The 21974-nt window shown below is 35.8% G+C and overlaps 1 protein-coding gene across 3 annotated transcripts in view; it reads left to right on the forward strand.

Moving 5' to 3' along the window:
- ARHGAP32 (Rho GTPase activating protein 32) overlaps positions 1-21974 on the forward strand; it is a 306642-nt gene that overhangs the window by 92984 nt on the left and 191684 nt on the right. For all 3 annotated transcript variants that reach the window (XM_046015295.1, XM_046015298.1, XM_046015296.1), the window contains exon 2: positions 16773-16881. In XM_046015295.1, coding sequence (XP_045871251.1) covers positions 16777-16881 — 105 coding nt within the window. In that variant the 5' untranslated portion in view covers positions 16773-16776. The remainder of the gene's footprint in view (positions 1-16772; positions 16882-21974) is intronic.

The following is a 21974-nucleotide window of genomic DNA, read 5'->3' on the forward strand; positions in this document are numbered from 1 at the left end:
TTATCAGTCCTATAGAGTAGGTAATATTTTTTCCATTTCCAGATGAAGAAATTGTCACTTAGAAAGCCGCACAGAGACCAACATTGTAAGCATATGGTAGAGCAAAATTTTGAACCCAGGTGTAATTGAATTTGAAAGTGAATGATTTTAGTGAAATATTTAGCTGCTAAATGTTATTCTCTGGTAAGTAATAACTTTTAAGAGACTTTTAAGCTGACATCTTAGTTCTGAAATTCCTTCTTATGAAGGGATTTTGAGCAATGGCGATGTGTATGTGATGAACACAAAAGTGAACTAATGCATACAGTAAATGTGACCTTTCAGAGATTCGACCTCTAGGACACCTAGCAATTATTACTAACTCACAGTCATGAAAGGTTCTGGTTCTTTGACATTTAAGGCTAGAAATGTTTATCATATAATCTAGTTTTGTCTTTTCTGGTATTATTGACACATACATAGACTGGCAAGTGTGACATATAGTTCAAAACACAGATGATACCGTGAAAAATTGAACCACATCTTTAGAACTGTGTACTTTTATTTTAATTAATTAATTAATTTAGAGCATGAGTAGAGGGAGGGGCAGAGGGAGACAGAGAGAGGGAGAATTCCAAGCAGAGTCTACAATGAGCACAGAGACCGAAGTTGGGCTTCATCCCACAACCTGGCGATCATGACCTGAGACAAAGCTAAGAGTCAGATGCTCAGTGGACTGAGCCACCCAGGTGCCCCATAGAACTATGTACTTCTAAAATCAGTCTGTAGATACCTCAATCAGATCTTTGCTTGTATCTCCATAATAATGTGATTTTTAAGTGAGAGACTTCCAACTTCAGTTAAACTAGATGATTTGGTGAACATATTTTAAATTCTTTTAATGTCTTTATTGGTTTATAGCATCATAAAACTAATATTAGTTCATGTACTTGATTGGTTTGTTGGTTGCTTTATTAATTTTCTGCCTTATTTGAAATGATACCGTGAGTTAGAACATACTGCAGCAGTCCAAATAGGTAACAATGGCTTGGGATATGGTATTAGATTTCTTCTAGGTTCTTGCTTTTCTTTTAGAGCTAGAATGATTTATTTTGATTGGCTAAATTTCCCTGGAAGCCCGTAAAGCTATTTCACAATTCCCTGCTTTTAATACCGTGGCTGTTCTTTTGTTGTCTGCAGAAATAATTGATTTTGGGATCCCCAGTCAGCATTTTTTTTTTTTTTTGAAGTAGGCTCTTCACGCCTACTTGTTGAGTCCAACACAGCTTGAACTCACAATCCTGAGATCAAGACCTGAGCCGAGATCAAGAGTCGGATGCTTAACCGACTGAGCCATCCAGGCGCCCGTCCACCATCCCAGTCAGTTTTTATGAGCCTGGAAGGATGGAGAGATAGCATTAACAATTAACCAAAGACATATATTATCAGTATCCCAGCCCAGGTCTATTTTATAGTCTATCACTTTTCATAGGCCTTTTACCCTTTAATAATCTGTTATATATGATGTGAAAAAAGATGTGTATATGTAAAAAAATGATACTCTGTAACACTGGATTTATGATCTAGAATATAAATTAGCCTTTAATATATTCTTTCAACGTAAAATATAATTTTCACCAAACATACTCTTACCAATGTCACAAGGATAATAAATTTATTTTGTGATCCTCAAAGTCTGATGTGAATATCACTTAATCTCAGAAAATTTTATGCGGTATTGGAGTCTAGCCTTTAGGCTGTCTTTATAATCTGTGAAATAAATCTTGTCTTAACCATGAGGCATGCTGGTACAAGGCTTTCTTGGTATTTCAGTAATTAAATTCTTTGGGATGGAATCCAAGGTGAACCTTTCTTGTATCTATCTGTATGAGTTTTTTGATGTTTAAGAAGGGCCTTAGAGTACAGAAACTATATAAAACTATATGAAAGTGCTGGCTGTCAGGTTATTTATTTATGCACCTAAAAGCCATTTTTTCATTAACCTTTGTATTTAACTTAAACATTAAAACTTCCTTAAGCAGTCATTTGCATGTTTAAACTTAGTAAATGAAAATCTCTGAAATATATAGAGCTCTGTTTATAAATGTAATATAGTCAGTTCCCTTAAAACGAAAAATCAAGTGACAGCCTAGCAAGATTAAAATCAGAACAAGCAAACCTTTCTAGATATTTAATTTTAGAAGATCTGATATACTTTTACTTACCATTAATGATTAGCTTCCCTTTCCATGCTTCTATTGTGATCTGTATTTCCTTTATTGTTTGAAAATCAAAGAATCTCTTCCACTTAGGTGTGCTGCTTTTTCCTACCCCGGTTCTCTTTTCTTCTCTACCTCCCCACCTCTTAACACAAGATTGACAGAATACTTTTCCATCTTCTTGCCTTCAGTCCCTTTGGATACTCTTAGATTTACCAATATTTTACACTACCAGAAACCCTAGTTTTTTGCTAAGGTGTTTTAATTTTTTTGTCATTTATTCAAATTTAATTAAATGTATCATTGCTTAGTGCCTACTGTTATTTCCTTCTTATCATCTTCCATCTTCATGTGTTTCTTCTGGCTCATTTGTTTCCTGGCGGATATTTTCTTGAGTACTTTGTTGACATAAGTTCTGTGAGCCACACATTCTCACTTCTTGCATATGCTCATGCATTTTCCCCTCTTTTCTTTCATAGGTAACTCGTACTTTCTCTCTGAATGCATAAGTTTCTTTTTGTGCTCAGTTTACATGTGTAAAAAAAAAATGGGTGAATTTTTTTAAAAATCTAAATAATTGAATTATAACATTTTTTAGAAGATTTTATTTATTTATTTGACAGACGGGGATCACAAGTAGGCAGAGAGGCAGGCAGAGAGAGAGGAACGGAAGCAGGCTCCCCGCTGAGCAGAGAGCTGGATGCGGGACTTGATTCCAGGACCCTGGGATCATGACCTGAGCCGAAGGCAGAGGCTTAACCCACTGAGCCACCCAGTCGCCCCTACATGTGTTTTATCATCAGTTCTTCGGCTTGGAGTTCAGTGACTTTCATTCCATAGATTCAGGCCTTCATGTTAAGACAGATTTTTTATTGTTACCTATTATTTATTTAATTGTTACCTCTCTTCTGTTTCAGTAATTGTCTTCTTGTGGAACCTATTTCTTGCATATCAAGTCTGCTTAATCTGTCCTTTACTCAATGTATATTTCTCTTTACATTTTCGTTTTTTGGTTTGATGTATTTCTTGTACTTGTTCTTTGGGCCACTAAAGAAATCTTCAATCTTCCACATTCAGTCTGAGTAGGGAAATAATTTTTTTTTTTTTTAAAGATTTTATTTATTAATTTTGACAGAGAGAGATCACAAGTAGGCAGAGAGGCAGGCAGAGAGAGTGAGAGGGAAGCAGGCTCCCTTCAGTGCAGAGAGCCCGACGTGGGACTCGATCCCAGGACCCTGAGATCATGACCTGAGCCGAAGGCAGCGGCTTAAACCACTGAGCCACCCAGGCGCCCCGGGAAATAATTTTTAAGTGTTGTCTTTCGTGTATAGATAGAGCATATACACTGGCACATGTAAATAATACATTTATGCTGTTGTGTTCTTTAGCTCTGTGACTTTATTCATTCAGTGTACATGTGCTGTTTGTTCTGACTGAACAGAATTTATGCTTTTAACTACTAAGCTAGGTCTCGGCCCTTCTTCAGCTGTTCTCTTTAGTAGTCTCACGATGCGTAGAGCTGCTTGTGGGTGCAGACACCCACATTAGGAGCCCTAGTCCTTCTAATTGATGGTTTAATTTCTTTACAGAGTAATTTTACAGTTTTTATTAATCCCTTGGGGGCAGATACCTCTTTTGTTGTGGGGAGAAGTGGGAGTGTAATCTCCTTCAGCCTGTTTTTCTCTGGTTTACCAGTCAGTAGGAGCCCACTTGATTTTTGTCTTCCAAAAGTTTATCAAGATCTCTAGCCTCCTGATTCTACCCATATCATTCTGTTAAGGATTTATTTCCTTTTATTTAGCTTTCAGAGACTTTTCAGAGACATAGAGGTTGGTTTCTTAACGTACGTGCAGTCTTGAATTGGAAGTCTACTGGTTCTCTTTCCATGGCTTTTGAGAGGAAACCTCTGAAGAGAGTATTCAGTGAGGCCGAATCTTGGTGTCTGTTATCCAGTCTAGTGGGTCTCTAGAGACGTGAATGGCATGTTTCAGTGTCTTCTGCAGGATGTAAACTGGAAACTTCCAGGAGAAAACAGTCTGCCAAATCTGGAGTGACTGAGATGTGTTAATGCATTTTCCTACCTGCAGAACAGCGCTAAAAATAGCGTCATCAGATAGTAACTAGTTAGAAGATGTGAAAAGGTGCCAATTTTAAGAACAAAAATAAAATACCCAGAAATAAACTTAGTGAGGAACTAAGACGTATTTGAAGAAAATAAAAAGCATTACTGAAGGACATAAAAGAAGTTTGGGACAAATGAAAAGATACACCTTGTTCATAGCTGGGAATATTCGGTATCATCAAGATGTCAGTTTTTGTTTTTTTTTAAAGATTTTATTTATTTATTTACTTATTTATTTATTTCACAGAGAGATCACAAGCAGGCAGAGAGGCAAGCAGAGAGAGAGGGGAAAGCAAGCTCCCTGCTGAGCAGAGAGCCCAATGTGGGGCTCAATCCTAGGACCTTGGGACCATGACCTGAGCTGAAGACAGAGGCTTTAACCCACTGAGCCACCCACGCGCCCCAAGGTGTCAGTTTGTTATAAATTCATGTATAATAAGAATGCTTTTTAAAAACCTAGAGAAATTGATCAATAGGTTGATCTTGGTTAAATAGCTACCAAGAAACTTTGGGAAGATGAAAAGAAGCAAGGGATAATGCAACCAGATACAGTAATATAAAGTCTTTGTAATTAAAACCTTGTGGTGCTGATACCTGAAAAAAAGGCATAATGGGATATAGTGGAAAGCCTAGAAATACACTCAAACACATAGAAGACTTAGATATGATAAAGATGGCTTCTCAAAAGCCCGTAGGGACAATGTGTGCTCTTCAGGAAGTGCTTTGGGGGAAACTGCATACACATCAGTAGGAAAAAAAAAATTGACGTTCTACCTCTTAGCAAGGATAAATTCCAAAATGATCAAAGATACAAGTGTATTAAATGAAATCATAAAAATTTCAAAAGAACACATGGGAAAATTTAAAAAAATAATTTGGGGCCAGGGAAGGCTTTTAGAACTATAATTTAAGATGCAAAACCCATAAAGGAAAGAGTTACAAAATTTAACTACATGAAATATAAAACATGTGTATTATAAAAAATGAGCAAGGACAAATGACAACCTGGGAAAAATACTAGGAACTCATATTACAGATGAGGAACTAATCTCTTTAATATATAAAGAACTAAAAATAGATAAGAAAAAACCGTCCCAGTAGAAACATGGGCTAATGTATCAAAAGGATTTTTTTCATCGCTGAGAATTTATCCTTCAGATATACATGCACATGTGTAGAAACAACATATTTATAAACTTACTGTAGCATTGCTGTAATACCAAAAAATTGGAAATAATTCAAGAATCTATTGGTAGGGTACTGGTTAAATTCTGGAATATATCTACACTGTGGGATATCATACAGTTGTGAAAACAGCAAAGAAGCTCTTTATATACTCATATAGAAATCAGAATACTCCAGGAAATATTAGAAAACATTGGTGTGTAAATATACTTTTCAGTAAAAAGTGGGCTGTTAATGGAGGAATAAAACTGTTCTTCCATTTTTTGCACAAAGACCATATTTACACATTGCTTTCAGACTTGTTATGGATATATTCTTAAGACATGAAAAGATTACATATGAATAGATATATCATAAAGAATCTGGAAGAATATATAAGGTGAGGAGCTTAATGGCTAGGAATTGGGCAGGACTTCTGTCTGATAAAATTATAATACCTATTAAGAATTACAGTATATCTGCCATTTTCAGCTGGAAGTGACTACAACTCAATTCCACTGGCTTCAGCAAACCTCTGTTCTGTTTTCACCACCAAAACAGCTGACCCCATTAGTGTTACAAGGTCAGTTTCTTTATTTTCTGGGAGTTCTGGGAATACTGGGTTTATGTAAGCATTTAATAGTGTATATAAACGAACCAGGACAGACCTCCTATATTTTAAGCAGCTTTATAATCTAATTTATTAAATCCTCTGAAGGTAGGAAAATATATTACTCCTTATGATAATAATTAATGACTATTAGTTGCAGACATAACTAACACCTTGCATCTTCAGTTTTACAACTTCAGCCATGGGTATAATAAATAGAATATCAAACTTGGTACCCACTGAAAGAGATCTTCTCTGCAGTGGAATTGTCATATTCTTTCACAAACAGATATAAATTGAGCCATGAACTCAATTCTCTCTTGTCTGTGATAGAGGGTAGATGCCTATCTCTTATTTGTCAAATACCACCACATGCTCAGACCATAAAATGACTTTCTAATCATTTCCCGTACCATTGCGGAATAACTTCCTGGCCATAAGTGTCACAGAGACAGAACCAAACTTAGCAAAGAATGAGCAATAAACGCAAACAAAGATTAAGGGAATTAAAGGAGAAAGGTAAAATTCTATTGTTGCCTGGAGTTTACTCCAGGGATCAAGAAAAGGTATGCCCAAGTGTAAGCAGTATCTTAGGAAACGCTTCTCAGGCAATGTGTCACTTGGACTTCTCTGCGGAATTTAACACTGTCAAGTACATTTTTTCATAAGCTGTGAACAAGATTCATGCAAAGATAAAGTGTGTGTCAGAGACTTATAATGAGTGGGATGGTAAGGCTGGTTCCCACAATTTGAGGGAAGTTTTTTTTTTTTCTCCTTTTTCCTTTTGCTTGAAAATTTGCAGGTTCAAATCTGATGTTTTACAGGAAATTTGTAAATAAAGCATTGGATTCTTTAGGTTTTATGGTTGGTAATCTTAACACTCTGTCTTTTCTGTTAGATTTGAAACTATAATTAATCATGTTAAGGGTAAAATTTGCCCATAGTTTAAAAAGCATGGAACAAAAGGATCAGTTAAATAAATAGATACTAAGTTCTTATGGAGTTGATTCAGTGTTCTATGACACTAAATATATATAATATAAATATAATTTTTAATCCTTTTAAAATGTGTAAGATTTACCAACAGACTTTTTATTTTACACTTTTATTAAGGTATAACTTACATGTAATAAAATGCACAAATCATGAGAATATAGTTTGAAGAATTTATATAAATGTATATATCCATGTAAACACAACCCAGTCAAGATATAAATTAATGTTAGTATGCCACAAGACCCTTGCCCCTCCTAGTCAATACCTGCCCCAGAGGTAACCATTATTCTGACTTCTGTTACAGTAGATTTGTTTTGCCTGTTCTTGAACTTCATGTAAATAAAATTATACAATATGTACTCTTTCCTCCCCAGCTATAATTGTCATATAATATTGCTTAAGAAGGTCAACATGATGATTTGATACACTTATTTATTGAGATTAACATATACTTTTGTCTGGCTTCCACTTCTCAACACATGGGATTCATCCATTTCTTGCAGATGGCAGCAATAATTCTTTTTCACTTCTGTGTAGTTTTACATGGAAAATATTGCAAATTACTTACTTATTGTATTTGGCTTTCCCCCCGTATTAATGTATAATAACAGTATGTGTAACCATTTGATCTTTGCATTTGACCTTATTTGCTGTGATTTTGCTGAATTATCTTATTCTAACTGCTGAACACATTGTGTCATCTTTAAATGATGAGAATTCTATTTTCCCTTCCTTCCTTCCTTCCCTTTCCTTCTTTTCCTTCCTTTCCTCCCTTCCCTCCCCTCCCCTTCCTAAGTTAGGCTTCATGCCCAGCATGGAGCCCAAAGCAGAGCTTAAACTCACAACTCTGAGATCAAGACCCAAGGCAACATCGAGTTTGATGCTTAACTGACTGAGCCACCTAGGAGCCTTCCCTTCTAATTTTTATACCTTTTATTTCTTTTTCTTGCTCTTTTACTTATTTTTATTTTTTAAAAAGATTTTACTTATTTATTTGGCAGAGAGAGACACAGGAGAGAGGGAACATAAGCAGGGGAAGTGGGAGAGGGAGAAATAGGCTTCCCGCTGAGCAGGGAGCCTCAATGTGGGCTTGATCCCAGGACCCTGGGACCATGACCTGAGCCTGAGGCAGCTGCTTAACCACTGAGCCACCCAGACTCCCCTCTTTAAGAAAAACTAAGATATCAAGTGTAATGTTGTATAGAAGACATTCTTCTCTTGTTTATGACCTTATTAACCATGCCTGTCATTAGGAAAGCATCAGTATTCACCATTAACTATGATGTTATTTGTGTCTGTGTTTTAATAATGTTCATGTATCTATCTATATTTAGAAAAATTATGAATAGGTATTAAATTTTACCTCTTAAAATGACAATGTTTTTATTCCTTTATTTTAATCATATGGTCAATTATAGCAGTTGATTTTAGAATGTTAAAACAGTTTGCATTTTGGACTAAAACTTACTTGGAAATGGTATATATCCTCTTTGTAAACCAGTGGGTTTGATTTGTTACTACTTTGTTTAGAAGTTCTGCAGCTATGTTAATAATATTGACCTACAGTTTTCTTTGCTATTAATGTCTTTATCCCCTTTTGTTATGAAGACTGTCCTAACATCATGGAACACGTTGAAGAGGGGTCTTCCTTTTGTTTTTATACTCTGGAGGAATATAATATTGCTATAACTTATTCCTTGAATGTTGGAAAGAAGTCACCAATGAATACATTTGGGTCTGGAGTTTTCTCACATATTCAGCTTCTTTAATAGCTATAGGACTTTTCACAATTATTTGGTTTCTTGTTTCAGTTTTGGTAAGTTGTGTTCTTAAGGAAATTTCCCCATTTCAATAGAAATTCACAACTATACTGGAATAAAGTTGTTTATAATGTCCTCAGAATCTTTTTGTCTGTAGGCTTTCTAGTTGTAACTCTCTTTTCATTGTTTACATTCTGTGTTCTGTTTTTTCCTTGATGAAACTTCTTGGTGTTATTAATCTTTCAAAGAGTCGGCTTTCTATTTCACTGATTTTTTACTTAAACAATTTTTTTTCTTCTTTCTACTTTCTTGGAATAATTTGCTATTCTTTTTCTAGCTTTTTGCAATAGAAACTTAGAACATTTGCTTTCAACTTGCCTAATTTGCAGTAACATACATTTAGAGGCCTGAAATTTGCTGTTTTAGTTGTGTCTCACACATTTTTATCTGTTGTATTTTTATTATTATTCAGATAAAAATTGTTCTCATTTTTATTGTGATTTCATGTATTCAATTCATGTATTACTCAGAATTGTTTTTTGTAATTTTCATACATTTGGGAGAATTTCTAGTTATTTTCCAGTAATTGATTTTTAGTATAGTTCTGTGCTGGTCACAAAACACTTTGTTCATGATTTAAATTCTTTATATTTATTGAGACCTGCTTCATTGCCTAGATTATGGTCTTTTGGTAAATGTTTAATATGCTGTTGAAAAGAACATATATTCTGCAGTTCTTAGGTTTAATGTTCTAGTTCAGGTTGAAAAGGTGGGTTGTTCAGATCTCCTATATACTTAGGACTTTTTTTTGTCTTATTCTATTGGTCACTGAGAAATATTTGTTAAAATCTGCAACTGTAATTGTAGATTTATTTATTTTCTTTTTAGTTCTTTCAGGTTTTGCTTTTGTTTATTATATCATGCTTAGCACTTTTTTAAAAAAAAGATTTTTTATTTATTCATTTAAGAGAGAGAGCGAGCATGAGCGGGGTGAGGGAGGGTTAGATGGAGAGGGAGAAGTAGATTCACTGCTGAGCAGGGAGCCCCTATATGGGGCTTGATCCGGGGAACCTGGGATCATGACCTGAGCTCAAGGCAGAGGCTTAACTGACTGAGCCACCCAGATGCCCTGGTTACTTAACATTTTTATCATGAAATGTCCCCCTTTGAGTATTTTAATTAGAATTTTTAGTCCATTTAATTTTTTATTAAGATATAATTTGCATCTATAAGATTCACTCTCAAAGTATACAGTTAAGTGGCTTTTAGTATATTCACAAAGTTGCACAACCATCATCATTATCTAATTATTGAATATTTCAGAAAGAAATCTCGTACTTATTAGTTCAGACATACCTCAGAGACATTCTGGGTTTAGTTCCAGACCACCACAATAACGTGAGTATCACAGTAAAGTGAATCAAATGAATTTCTTTGTTTTCTAGTGCATGTAAAGTTTATGTTTAAACTATATTATAGTTTATTAGGTAAGCAATGGCATTATTTCTTAAAAAATATATATATACCTTAGTAAACAAATACTTTAATGCTAAATAATGTTACTCATCATTTGAGCTTTTAGCAAGTTGTAATCTTTTTGCTGATGGAGTGTCTTGCCTCAGTGTTGATGGCAGCTGGCTGATCAGGGTGGTGGTTGCTAAAGGTTGAGGTGGCCGTAGCAACTTTTTTGACATAAGACAACATTGAACTTGGCTTCATCGATTCAGTTTTCCTTTTAGGAATGATTTCTCTGTTGCATGTGATGGTGTTTGATAGCATTTTAACCACAGTAGAATGTCTTTCACGATTGGAGCTGGTCCTCTCTGGTCCTGCTGCTGCCTTATCGACCAAGTTTATGGGATAATCAAAGTCTTCTGTTGTCATTCCAACAATGTTAACAGAATCTTTATCAGGAGTAGATCCCATCTCAAGAAACCACTTTCTTTTTCTTTCTTTCTTTTTTTTTTTTTTTTTTTAGGATTTTATTTATTTGGCAGAGATCACAAGTAGGCAGAGAGATAGGCGAGAGAGAGAGAGAGAGAGAGAGAGAGAGAAAGAGAGAGAGAAGCAGGCTCCCCGCTGAGCAGGGAGCCCCATGCAGGGCTCAATCCCAGGACCCTGAGATCATGACCTGAGTCAAAGGCAGAGGCTTAACCAACCCATTGAGCCACCCAGGCACCCAAGAAAGCACTTTCTTTGCTCCTCTGTAAAAGCAACTCCTTACCTGTTCAAGTTTTATCATGAGATTGCAGCAGTTCAGTCCCATCTTTGGGTTTAGTTCTGATTCTAGTTTTCTTTTCTTTCCATCACACCTGTAGTTACTTACTTCAAGTCTTCAATCTTCAGAGTCATCTGTGAGGGTTAGAAAAAACTTTTTCTAGTCTCCTGTTTATGTTGATATTTTGACTTCCAGTGAATCAAATGAACGTTCTTAATGGCATCTAGAATGCTGAATCCTTTCCAGAAGATTTTCAATTTACTTTGCCCATAGTGAAGTAACTAACTTCCTATGGCAGCTAGAGCCTTATGAAATGTATTTTTTAAATAATAAGACTTGAAAATTGAAAATAACTCCTTAATCCGAGGGCTGCAGAATGGATGTTGTACTGACAGGAATGAAAACAACGTTCATCTCATTGTACATCTCCATCATACCTCTTGCATGAAGTGAGCAGTAATGTTTTGAAAGGAATCTGAACAGTAGGTCTCCACACTGGGCTCGGAATATTCAGTAAACCATGTTGTAAACAGATGTGCTGTCATCCAGGCCTTTTTTTTTTTTTTTTTTAATTACATTTATAGGGCACAGGCAGAGAAGATTTAGTATAATTCTTACGGGTCTTAGCATTTTCAGAACGGTAAATGAGTACTGGCTTCAACTTTAAGTCACCAGCTGCATGAGCTCCTAACAAGAGAGCCCGTCTGTCCTTTAAAGCTTTGAAGCCAAGCATTGGCCTGTCTGTCCTCTCTAGCTGTGAAAGTTCTAGATGGCATCTTCTTCCAATTCAAGGCTGTTTTGTCTGTATTGAAACTGTATTGTTTAGTGTACCCACCATCACTAATTATCCTAGGTAAGTCTACCGGGTAAGTTGCTACAGCTTCTGCATTAGCTCTTGCTCCTTCATTTTGCACTGTGCCATGGAGATGGCCGGCTTCTTTCCTTAAACTTCATGAATTAACTTCTGCTAGTTTCAGACTCTTCTGTAGCTTCCTCCTCTCTCTCCGCCTTCACAGAATGGAAGAGAGTTAGAGCCTTGCTCTGGATTAGGCTTTGGTTTTAAGGGAATGTTGTGGGTGGTTTGATCTTCTATCCAGACCACTAAAATTTTCTCCATACGAGTGATAAGGCTGTTTTACTTTTTTATTATCCATGTGTTCATTTGAGTAGGAAATGCAAGAATTTTTCTTTTGCATTCATAACTTGGCTGTTTGGCATACAAGACTTAGCTTTTGGCTTATCCTGGCTTTTGACACAACTTCTCTACAAAACTCAATAATTTCTAGTTTTTGATATAAAGTGAGAGACATTTGGGGAAAAGAGGGGCTGCTTGGGTGGCTCAGTCGCTTAAGTACTTGACTCTTGATTTTGTCTCAGTTGATGATTTCAGGGTCGTGAGATCAAGCCCCGCATCGGGTTCTGTGCTGGGTGTGGAGCCTGCTATAATATTCTCTCTTTCCCTTACCCTCTGCCTTTCCCTCCCACTCTCCTTCTCTAAAATAAATACATAAATAATAAATAAATAAATACATAAATAAAGTGAGAGACATTTGACTCTTCACTTGAACACTTAGAGGCTATCTTAGAGTTATTAATTGGCCTAATTTCTATATTGTTTTGTCTTGGAATAGGGAGGTATGAAGAGAGGGAGAGAGTTGGGGGGAATTGCTGGTTGGTGGAGCAGTCAGAACACAATGGCCAGTTGGTGGAGGGATCAGAAAAATGCATTTATTGGGTTTGGCATCTTATGTAGCCATAGTTGGTGGCATCCCAAAACAATTATAATGATAAAATCGGAGATAATAGATCACAGATCACCATAACAAATACAATAGCCATGAAAAAGTTTGAAATACTGGAATTACTCAAACATAACAGAGACATGAAGTGAACAAATGCTGTTGGAAAAATGGTGCTGATACCTTACTTTGACACAGGGTTGCCACAGACCTTCAATTTGTAAAAAATACAGTATCTGTGAAGTGTCATAGAGTGAAGAGAAATGAAATGAGTTATGCCTGTGATAATTTTCCATGTCTTCCTCTTCCCAGCCTCTGGCAGCCTCCAGATATACTTTTTATCTTCCTGTGAATTTGATTCTTTCTGGACATTTTATATATATGCAATAATAAAACATATGTTCTTTTGTGTCTGACTTCTTTCATTTAGCATGTTTTAACTGTTCATTCTCATGGTAGCATGAATCAGGATTTCATTCCTTTTGTTTTTATGGTTGAGTAATATTTTATTATGTAGCTTGGTACATTTTGTTTGTCCATTCTTCAGGTAATAGCCATTTTGGTTGTTTCTACTTTTTGTATATTATAAAGAATACTGGTATGAATATTCATGTATAAATTCATGGTGGACCTATGTTTTTATTTTTCTTGGTTAAATATCTAGAAATGGAATTGCTGAATTATATGGTATTTCTCTATTTAATATTTTGAGAAACTGCCAGACTTTTTCTACAGTGGCTGCACAATTTCAATTCCTACCAGCAATAAATGAAGGTTCCAGTTGCTCCACATGCTTGTTAACTAGTCTGGTCACTTTAATAATTGTTAATAATGTGTTGGAATTGAATTCTACCACCTTCATACTTATTTTTTAATTCATCTTATTCATTCTTTGTACCTTTATTCTTCCTTTCTCTGCTTTCTTCTGGGTTAATCAAGTATGTTTTATTCTGAAAGATTTTCTGTTTTTAGATTTTTAGTTATACATTTATTTACTATTATTCTAATAGTTACTGAGAAGATCAAACTGTATTCTTTTCTAAAATCATGCTTATTTCATTTCCTAGCCAATTGAGAATTTCTGTACTAATTGACTGCATATGTCTCTCCTATCCTTTGTGCTTTTTTATGTCTATTATAAAACTTATAGGGTACTGTTTTTATTTCTGTGTCAGTTTGTAAACCATTATTTACTTATATTTTCTCACTTTTTCCTTGTGCTTTTCATAAATTTCTGTAGTTTTCTGACCGAAGGCTCAGTTTCCTTCAGTCAGAAGAACTCTACTATTTCTTTTATTGTAGGTTTCTTGATGGTAAATTTTTTCAGCTTTTGTTGAAAATAACTTATTTCCCCTACTTTTAATTTTTTTTTTTTAATTAAGTGTACTCCAGGCCCAATGTGTGGAGCCTGAACTCCTGACCCTGAGATCAAGACCTGAGCTGATACAAAGAGTCAGACACTTAACCAACTGAGACACCCAGGCACCCCATTTTCCCTGCTTTTTTAATCAACTTAATGAATGATTTTAGAGGATTTTAGATTGGCAGTATTTTTTCCTCTCACTGTGCTGAAGGTTTACTCCATTGTCTTTTCATTTCCATTGAAATGTCCTCCTACATTGTTATCGTTGTGTCTTTGAAGTCAACCTGTTTTTTATTCTCTGGCTGCTTTTAAGAATTTCAATTAGTATTTTGTTTTTTAAGTACATTTTGAGTATTTTAATAAGTTGTGAGTAAAATATGCCCATTTTTTTTTATCCTGCTTAATGGACATTGGAATTTTGAATTTCTACTTGATGACTTCTGAAAGTTTTGAAAACTTTTTAGCCATTATTTTTCAAATATTACTGTTGTCTTGTTTTCTTTTTCATCATCTTCCTGTCTCTGATTTTCTAATTTAGACATATTTGAGACCTTCTTAGTCAAGTCTCATGTTTTGTGTTGTTTTGTGTATTTCTCTTTTTTCTTTGTGCGCCAGGGTGGATATTTTCTACTGAGCTGTGTTCTAGTTCACTAATTCTCTCTTTAGCCATGTCAGTTGTTCTGTTAAACCCATCCAGTGACTTCTTAATTTCAGATGCTGGATTTTTCAATTTCAGGATGGGCATTTGATTTTTAGATTCCATTTGTTCTTAAAATTCTTAATCTTTTCATCTAGTTTTTAAAAATGTGGGATGCCTGGGTGGCTCAGTGGGTTAAAGCCTCTGCCTTCGGCTCAGGTCATGATCTCAGGGTCCTGGGATCGAGCCCCACATCGGGCTCTCTGCTCCGCAGGGAGCCTGCTTCCTCCTCTCTCTCTGCCTGCCTCTCTGCCTAGTTGTGATTTCTCTCTGTTAAATAAATAAAATTTAAAAAAATGTTATTGAACATATTAATCATAAATGTTTTTAGTTTTGATTTAAAACTTGAAAAAACTTGGTGAGAATTTAACTTCTTTCTTCTTACTAGCTTCTGTCTTCTTTCCTGCTTTGCTCTAAGCAATAATTCCTTGCAAACCAGCTCATCATGGAGAGTCCTGTCTTTAGTGTTTAGACTAGCTGGTTGCCTCAGTTTTCTGATATATCCGAGAAAAGTTATGATTTCTTAGGTTATCTTTCTTTTTGTCTTGTTTGGCTGGAAGCAGTGCTTTTTACAGCTTTCACTACATCATAAGCAGAAGGCAGAACTCCATCATAAGCATTTTAAAGTCCCTTTCTGATAATTTTAAAGTCCGAATCAAATGTGAGTCTCTGTTTTGACTTTTTCCCCAATTTTTGCTGATTTGTTTATGTTAATTAAAATTTATTTTAATTTTTTAAAAGCATGCCTTGTAATGTTTATTGAATACTAGATTGGGTAAAATATTTGCAGAGGGTCTGTAGAATGTTATTTTCCTCTGAAGAGAGTTATTATTATTATTGTTTTTTTTTAACTGGCAGTTCTAATGCTATAAAGTCTTGGTTTTTGGATTTATTAGAGTTCATATATTGCTAGTTTGTCCTTACTCCTAAGGCATGGCTTTTCTGGAGTCTCAAGAGCTCAGGGTTTCTTTTCTTTTTTTAGTGCTCCTCCATCTTGACAGTGCTTGCTTGCCAGCCTCCATCTCTACAGCATGACTGGGCTGCAGAAATGTCCTGTTGGCTCTTTAGTTGCCTATCAGCTGTTTTTGGATAGGTTTCTCAGCATCTTGTCCTGCATATTTGTAGGCTTTGGTATTAGTTAATGGTTTCAGGGGAATTTCCATGTAGATTTATGAGTTCTTTCTCTACACGTCTTTTTAGGGGTCATTTATCACCCTGAAGCCCCATCTGCTTTGGCAACTGCAACTTACAACCTCTGCCAGCTTAGTCCAGTAAGACTACAATATTATGCTTGGGCTTTATTTTCATTATTGATTTAGAAAATCTCTTATACAAAAGTAATATTTAAATGTGGAATTTGCTTCTTAGGCTCTCAGAGAATGTAGCCCCAGAACTCCTACTTGTATTGATTGCTTTCCTGTGCCTTTAGAAAAGTTGTTTCATATGTTTTGTTTAGCCTTCATTGTTGTTTTCGAGAGTGTTTATTCCTAGAATTGCTTAGGCTATATTCCTAGAATTTTACTAATCAATACACTGCTATAGTCCTAGAATTTTATTAATCCTGGAATTTTACTAATGCTTAGCACAGTTCCATTAATATTGGTGGCTGTTGCAAATATTTTCCAGGTTCCTACTGTGTTAAACAGATAAAATCAGTCTTATATAATAATTACCACAGTCTATGAGAATTGCAAAATTATTAACTTTACATTTATCTTTTCGAATAAAAGTGGGTGTTGGGTACATTAGGAAAGATACCTGAAGGCCAGAGTACAAATGAGGAATCAATACTAACTACTAAAGCTCTTAATTAAACTTCAAATATGACATAATTTTCTATAATTACTGGAAGGTTTTCATACAATTGGGACTTCTTACCATAGTCTCTTACGTTTTTATCTCTAGGAAGATGAAGTCTTCGGTTCATTCTGAAGAGGATGATTTTGTCCCAGAACTACATAGAAATGTTCACCCTCGAGAGCGGCCTGATTGGGAAGAAACACTTAGCACGATGGTAAATCAGTTTTATGCATATATATGTGTGTATAGTTTAATTATATAAGGAGAAGGAACTGATGAATCCTTATGAACTTTTTTGGTGTTGCTTTCTTATTTTTTTCAGGAAGTAGCTATTGAGCTAATAATCTATTCTAAGCAATGTTTAAACTCTGTGGGCAGAGCCCTGAACAAAACACACCAGTTTCCTGCCTTCATGCAGCTTATATTTTAATGGTTTAAGAGGAGAAGGGAATAATTAAGTATATAGTATGTCAAATGATGGTAGGTGCTATTGTAGAAAATTAATGCAGAGTAGTGGGGTTACAAAGTGGTAGGATAGTGTGGGAAAGGATGGTTGGTAGCTTTATAATAGAAGCCACAGAAGGCCCCTGGGAGAAGGTAAAATTTGAGCAGAAGGATGTGAGGGAGTGAGTAGTGTGCTTATCTGGAAACATCATTTTAGGCATTGGAAGGACAAGTTAAAGGCTACCGCATAAGAATAAAAAGTAAGCTGGAGGAAACGCAAGTAGGACATGTGGCTGAAATTGAACAAGCCAGGGGAAAGTAGAAGGAGATGAGGCCAGAGAGTGGTTTGGGTAGATGGAGAGCAGATCATGTAGTTTCCTGTGGTACTTTATAAAGACTTTGGTTTCTTTGCTGAGTGAGATGGGAAACCATTGAAGGATTTTTGGCTGAGAAGTGACATGATCTGTCTTGAAATTTTAAAGGAAGTCTCTGATTTCTGTGAATAGGCTAAAAAGAGAGTCAAAAGAAGAAATAAGACCAGTTAGAAGGTTATTATAATAGGTGAACAGTAACAGTAGCTTGAACTGGAATGGTAGATATGGTGAAAAATGGTTAGATTCTAGAGAGAGAATTCTGCAGATAAAACCTACTGTTTTTGCGGAGGAATGGGATGTTAGTGAGCTAAAGAGATGTTAAAGATGACTAAGTTTTTTGGCTTGATCAACCTTAAGAATGGAGTTACATTTACTGAAATTCTGGAAAAGCACTTTTTGTTGGGGATTGGGTAGAAAAATCCTATGCAGTGTAGTTTTCCACATGACGGTTTGAGATACACATTTAATCTCTTACAACTTTTTGCGGTTTGGGTCTGTTAATAAGAATGGTGAAATTCCTTTTGTGAAGAATAACATTTTACTTAATTGTAGTAAAGTTAGTGTTTCTTATCACCAAAATTTGAATGCAAATATTCATGTCACTGATGATCTGTAATGAGATTTTACATATTTGATTTTTGAAAATGCCTTTTCACTCAGGTATTGCCAAATACGTATCCCAACCAGTTCATGAGCATGTGATTTTAATTGAGAATATTTGTCTCTTGGAAGGCATTTATAGAATTCTATTAGATTTTTCTCTTGATATTGACCTTTTAGCAAAACATTATATTACAAACATCCCGTTAAAGGTGAGGTTGAAGTTCCTCAATTGCAAAGTTAAATGCAGTGTGGACATTTTCTTTGTACCGATGATCCGAAAAACCTTGCTGGAACTGTAGTTTGAGTTCAGAAAATATGTTCACTACAAATTTTTGTGGTAATGGAGATCTCTCTTCTTGTTTTAGCGTTTGGGAGCTTGGAAAATATGTATGACAGCTCATGATTGTGATTCTAACATTGATCACAGTGTTTCTCATAAGCTATGTTTTGCTTTGCAATTTTAGGTTAGATTCATTGAGAAATAGCATCAAATATGCAACAAAAACTTAATTATGAAAACCATTTAGCATCCATTAACAGAGATCGAAAACAGGTCCAACTGAACTTTTCTGTTTCACCCATATTTTTTACCAAAATTGGCATGAAGTATCTTAGTAGATTCCACTTGCACTGAATGAATGTTGAATTTATTTCAGAAGATTGTCAGCTGTAGTCGTCCTCGGCAGACTGCACATGGGGCTAATTCTTCAACCACTTTAAAGTCGCATTGACTCCTTAGCAGCTTCACAGTATTGGTTATGTTTGTTAACTCATCAAGAGTTAAGGGAAACCACTTGAAATCATTTTGCCTCATTTTCAGATTGACTCTTGATTTTCCTCTCAATGCCCTCAAGTGTATTCAAGCCTGTACTTACTGAAAGACTATTAGGCTTAAATCATTTTGTTTTCTCTGGATTTCTTTGCTATAGTCAAACATGATTTAATTGATTCACCATTCGCCAGTGGCTTTCCTTGCTCTGCTGACAAGTGATCTACTTGGGAATTTACTCTGGATGCAGACTTCTTTTTATTTTTGTGAAGAAATTTTATTTTTGTGTGATGCTTTACGCACTTACTCCGTTTTAGAGTTTTCTCACTTTTCAGATTGTTGTTTCCTGTGAGTTGAGACTATTGTGATGAGTGCGTAGTTCGGTGATGTTTGATCTATAGTCTTTCTTTCAGCACAGCTGTAATGTCAGCACATAATAAACACAGTTTTTTGCCATCTTATTTGATAATGAAACCCACATTGTCCTGTGTCTTAAAAGCATGACATTGGTAGTCCACTTATCTCTTCTTGGCTTATTTTTTATATGTTGTGTACAAATTAGTGATTTTAAGCACGTGGTATGGTGATACACGGGGAACTTGCAATGCTGCTGAGTTCTAGCTTCATAGTACGGTATATGGTGTGCTGAGCAGCAGTATGAATTGATGAGTGTCTCATAAGGTTTCTCTCACAGCTACTCAGCTCTGTCACTGTAACATGAAAGTAGCCATAGATAATACATAAATGAGCATGGCTGTGTGCCAATAAAACTTTATTTATGGACACATATTTGAATTTTAGGTAATTTTCACATGTCATTAGATAATTATCCTTCTTCTTCTTTTTTTTTTTTTTGTTCCCCCACACATTTAAAAATGTTAGCTTATGGACTATACAAAAACAAAAACAAAGTTGGACTGGGTTGACCCAAGTTTAGGCCCCTGCCTTATATAATTGTAACTTAAGATGTAAGACTTTCTGGGGCATCTGGGTGGCTCAGTGGGTTAAGCCTCTGCCTTCGGCTCAGGTCATGATCTCAGAGTCCTGGGATTGAGCCCCGCATCGGGTTCTCTGCTCAGCGGGGAGCCTGCTTCCCCCTCTCTCTCTGCCTGCCTCTCTGCGTACTTGTGATCTCTCTCTCTGTCAAATAAATAAATAAAATCTTTTTTAAAAAAAGATATAAGGCTTTCTGAAACCTTTCAGATAGAAAAATAAAATAAAATAAAAATAAAAATAGAACCAAATGTTTCGATTTTACTTCTTATAGTATGTTGTTCATATCCAGGTCTTAATACTTCATCCCATTCTAGTTAATTATGGATGTTTCTGTTTCCTTTTACTATATTGTGAGTTTTTGAGAAAGGATAAAGATAATCTTATATTCATTTTATTGAAGGATAAAGTTTAAGAGGATATAATCATGACTCTCATATAATTATAAAATGAACACATGCCGAGGATATTTAACTCATTAACTAATGAAGGAACCAGTCAAGTGTTACAACTTGATTCAGAGGAGATTTGGTTCAAAGGAGAATTCAGAGTGCCTTACTGTTAGAGATTAATCAAGCTAAAATAGATGCAAATGGATGCAAAAGCTGGCAAAACTCTTTAGTTCCATTAGACACAATTTGCATTTCTGTGGACAGGAATTATTTGTACTATTAGTTTTCTGCAAGTTAACTTCTCTGCAGAGATGGAAAATAGTCTCAGCAAAGACAAGCCCCACACCCTCTGTCAGATCAATGAATCCCTAAGAGGTACTAGCATCCTACTGAAAAAATACTCAGTGCTCCGGCTCACTGTGAGTGTGTGGAAACACAGCTCTTTTAATGATTTTGTATTCTGAAGATTTACCGAATTTATTAGTTCTGACAGTGGGTTTTTTTTTTTTTTTTAAAGACTTTATTTGTTTGACAGAGAGAGACAGTGAGAGGGGAAACACAAGCAGGGAGTGGGAGAGGGAGAAGCAGACCTTCCCTCTGAGCAGGGAGCCCGATGCCAGGCTCAGTGAGGGGCTTGATGAGGGGCTTGATGGGGCTTGATGTGAGGCTTGAGCCCAGGATTCTGGGATCATGACCCAAGCTGAAGGCAGACGCTTAATGACTGAGCCACCCAGGTACCCCAGTTCTGACAATATTTTGTTGGAGTCTTTAGGGTTTTGTATATGTCATCTAGGAATAGTTGCAGTTTTACTTCTTCCTTTCTGATTTGTAGGCCTTTTATTTCTTTTTCTTGCTTAATTGCTCCCCGTAGGATTTCCAGTACTATTTTGAATAGACAGGATGAGAGTGGGCATCCTTGTCTTGTTCTGGGTCTTAGAGGAAGAGCTTTTAGCTTTTCATCATTGAGTATGATATTAGCTATGGGCTTGTCATATAGGGCCCTTACGTTGAGGTACATTCCCTGTATGTCATCTAGATTGAGAGTTTTTCTCATAAATGGATGTTGAATTTTGTCAGATGCTTTTTCTGCATCTAGTGAGATACTGATATGATTTTTATCCTTCATTTTATTAATGTGGTATGGACATTGATTGATTTGTGGATATTGAACCATCCTTTGATCCCTGTATGAATCACACTTGACCATGATGTGGGATCCTTCTAATGTACTGTTGGATTCAGTTTGCTTAATATTTTGTTGAGGATTTTGCTTCTATGTTTATCAGGGATGTTGTTCCATAAATTACTTTTTAAGTATGTATTTATTTATTTAGAGTGTGTGTGTGTTGGGGAAGGGCAAAGGGAGAAGGTGAGAGAGAATCTCAAGTGAACTCACACTGAGTGAGGAGCAGGGCCTGATCTCATGACCCTGAGATCATGACCCGAGCTGAAACGATGCTTAACCGACTGAGCCATTCAGGTGCCCCTGTAATTTACTTTCCTTGTAGTGTCCTTGTCTGCTTTTGATACAAGGTGATGCTGGCCTTTTATAATCAGTATGAGAGTGTTATATTTTGTCTTATATTTTGGAATAATTTAAGAAGGGTTGGTATTAATTCATCCTTAAATGTTTGGTAGAATGCAGTACCGAAGCTGTCTGATCCTGGATTTTTATTTGCTGGGAGGTTTTTGATTACTGGTTCACTTTCCTTACTTATAATTGATCTGTTCT

The sequence above is a fragment of the Meles meles genome, chromosome 8 (assembly GCF_922984935.1).
Source record: "Meles meles chromosome 8, mMelMel3.1 paternal haplotype, whole genome shotgun sequence".
NCBI classification, from domain to species: Eukaryota; Metazoa; Chordata; class Mammalia; order Carnivora; family Mustelidae; genus Meles; species Meles meles.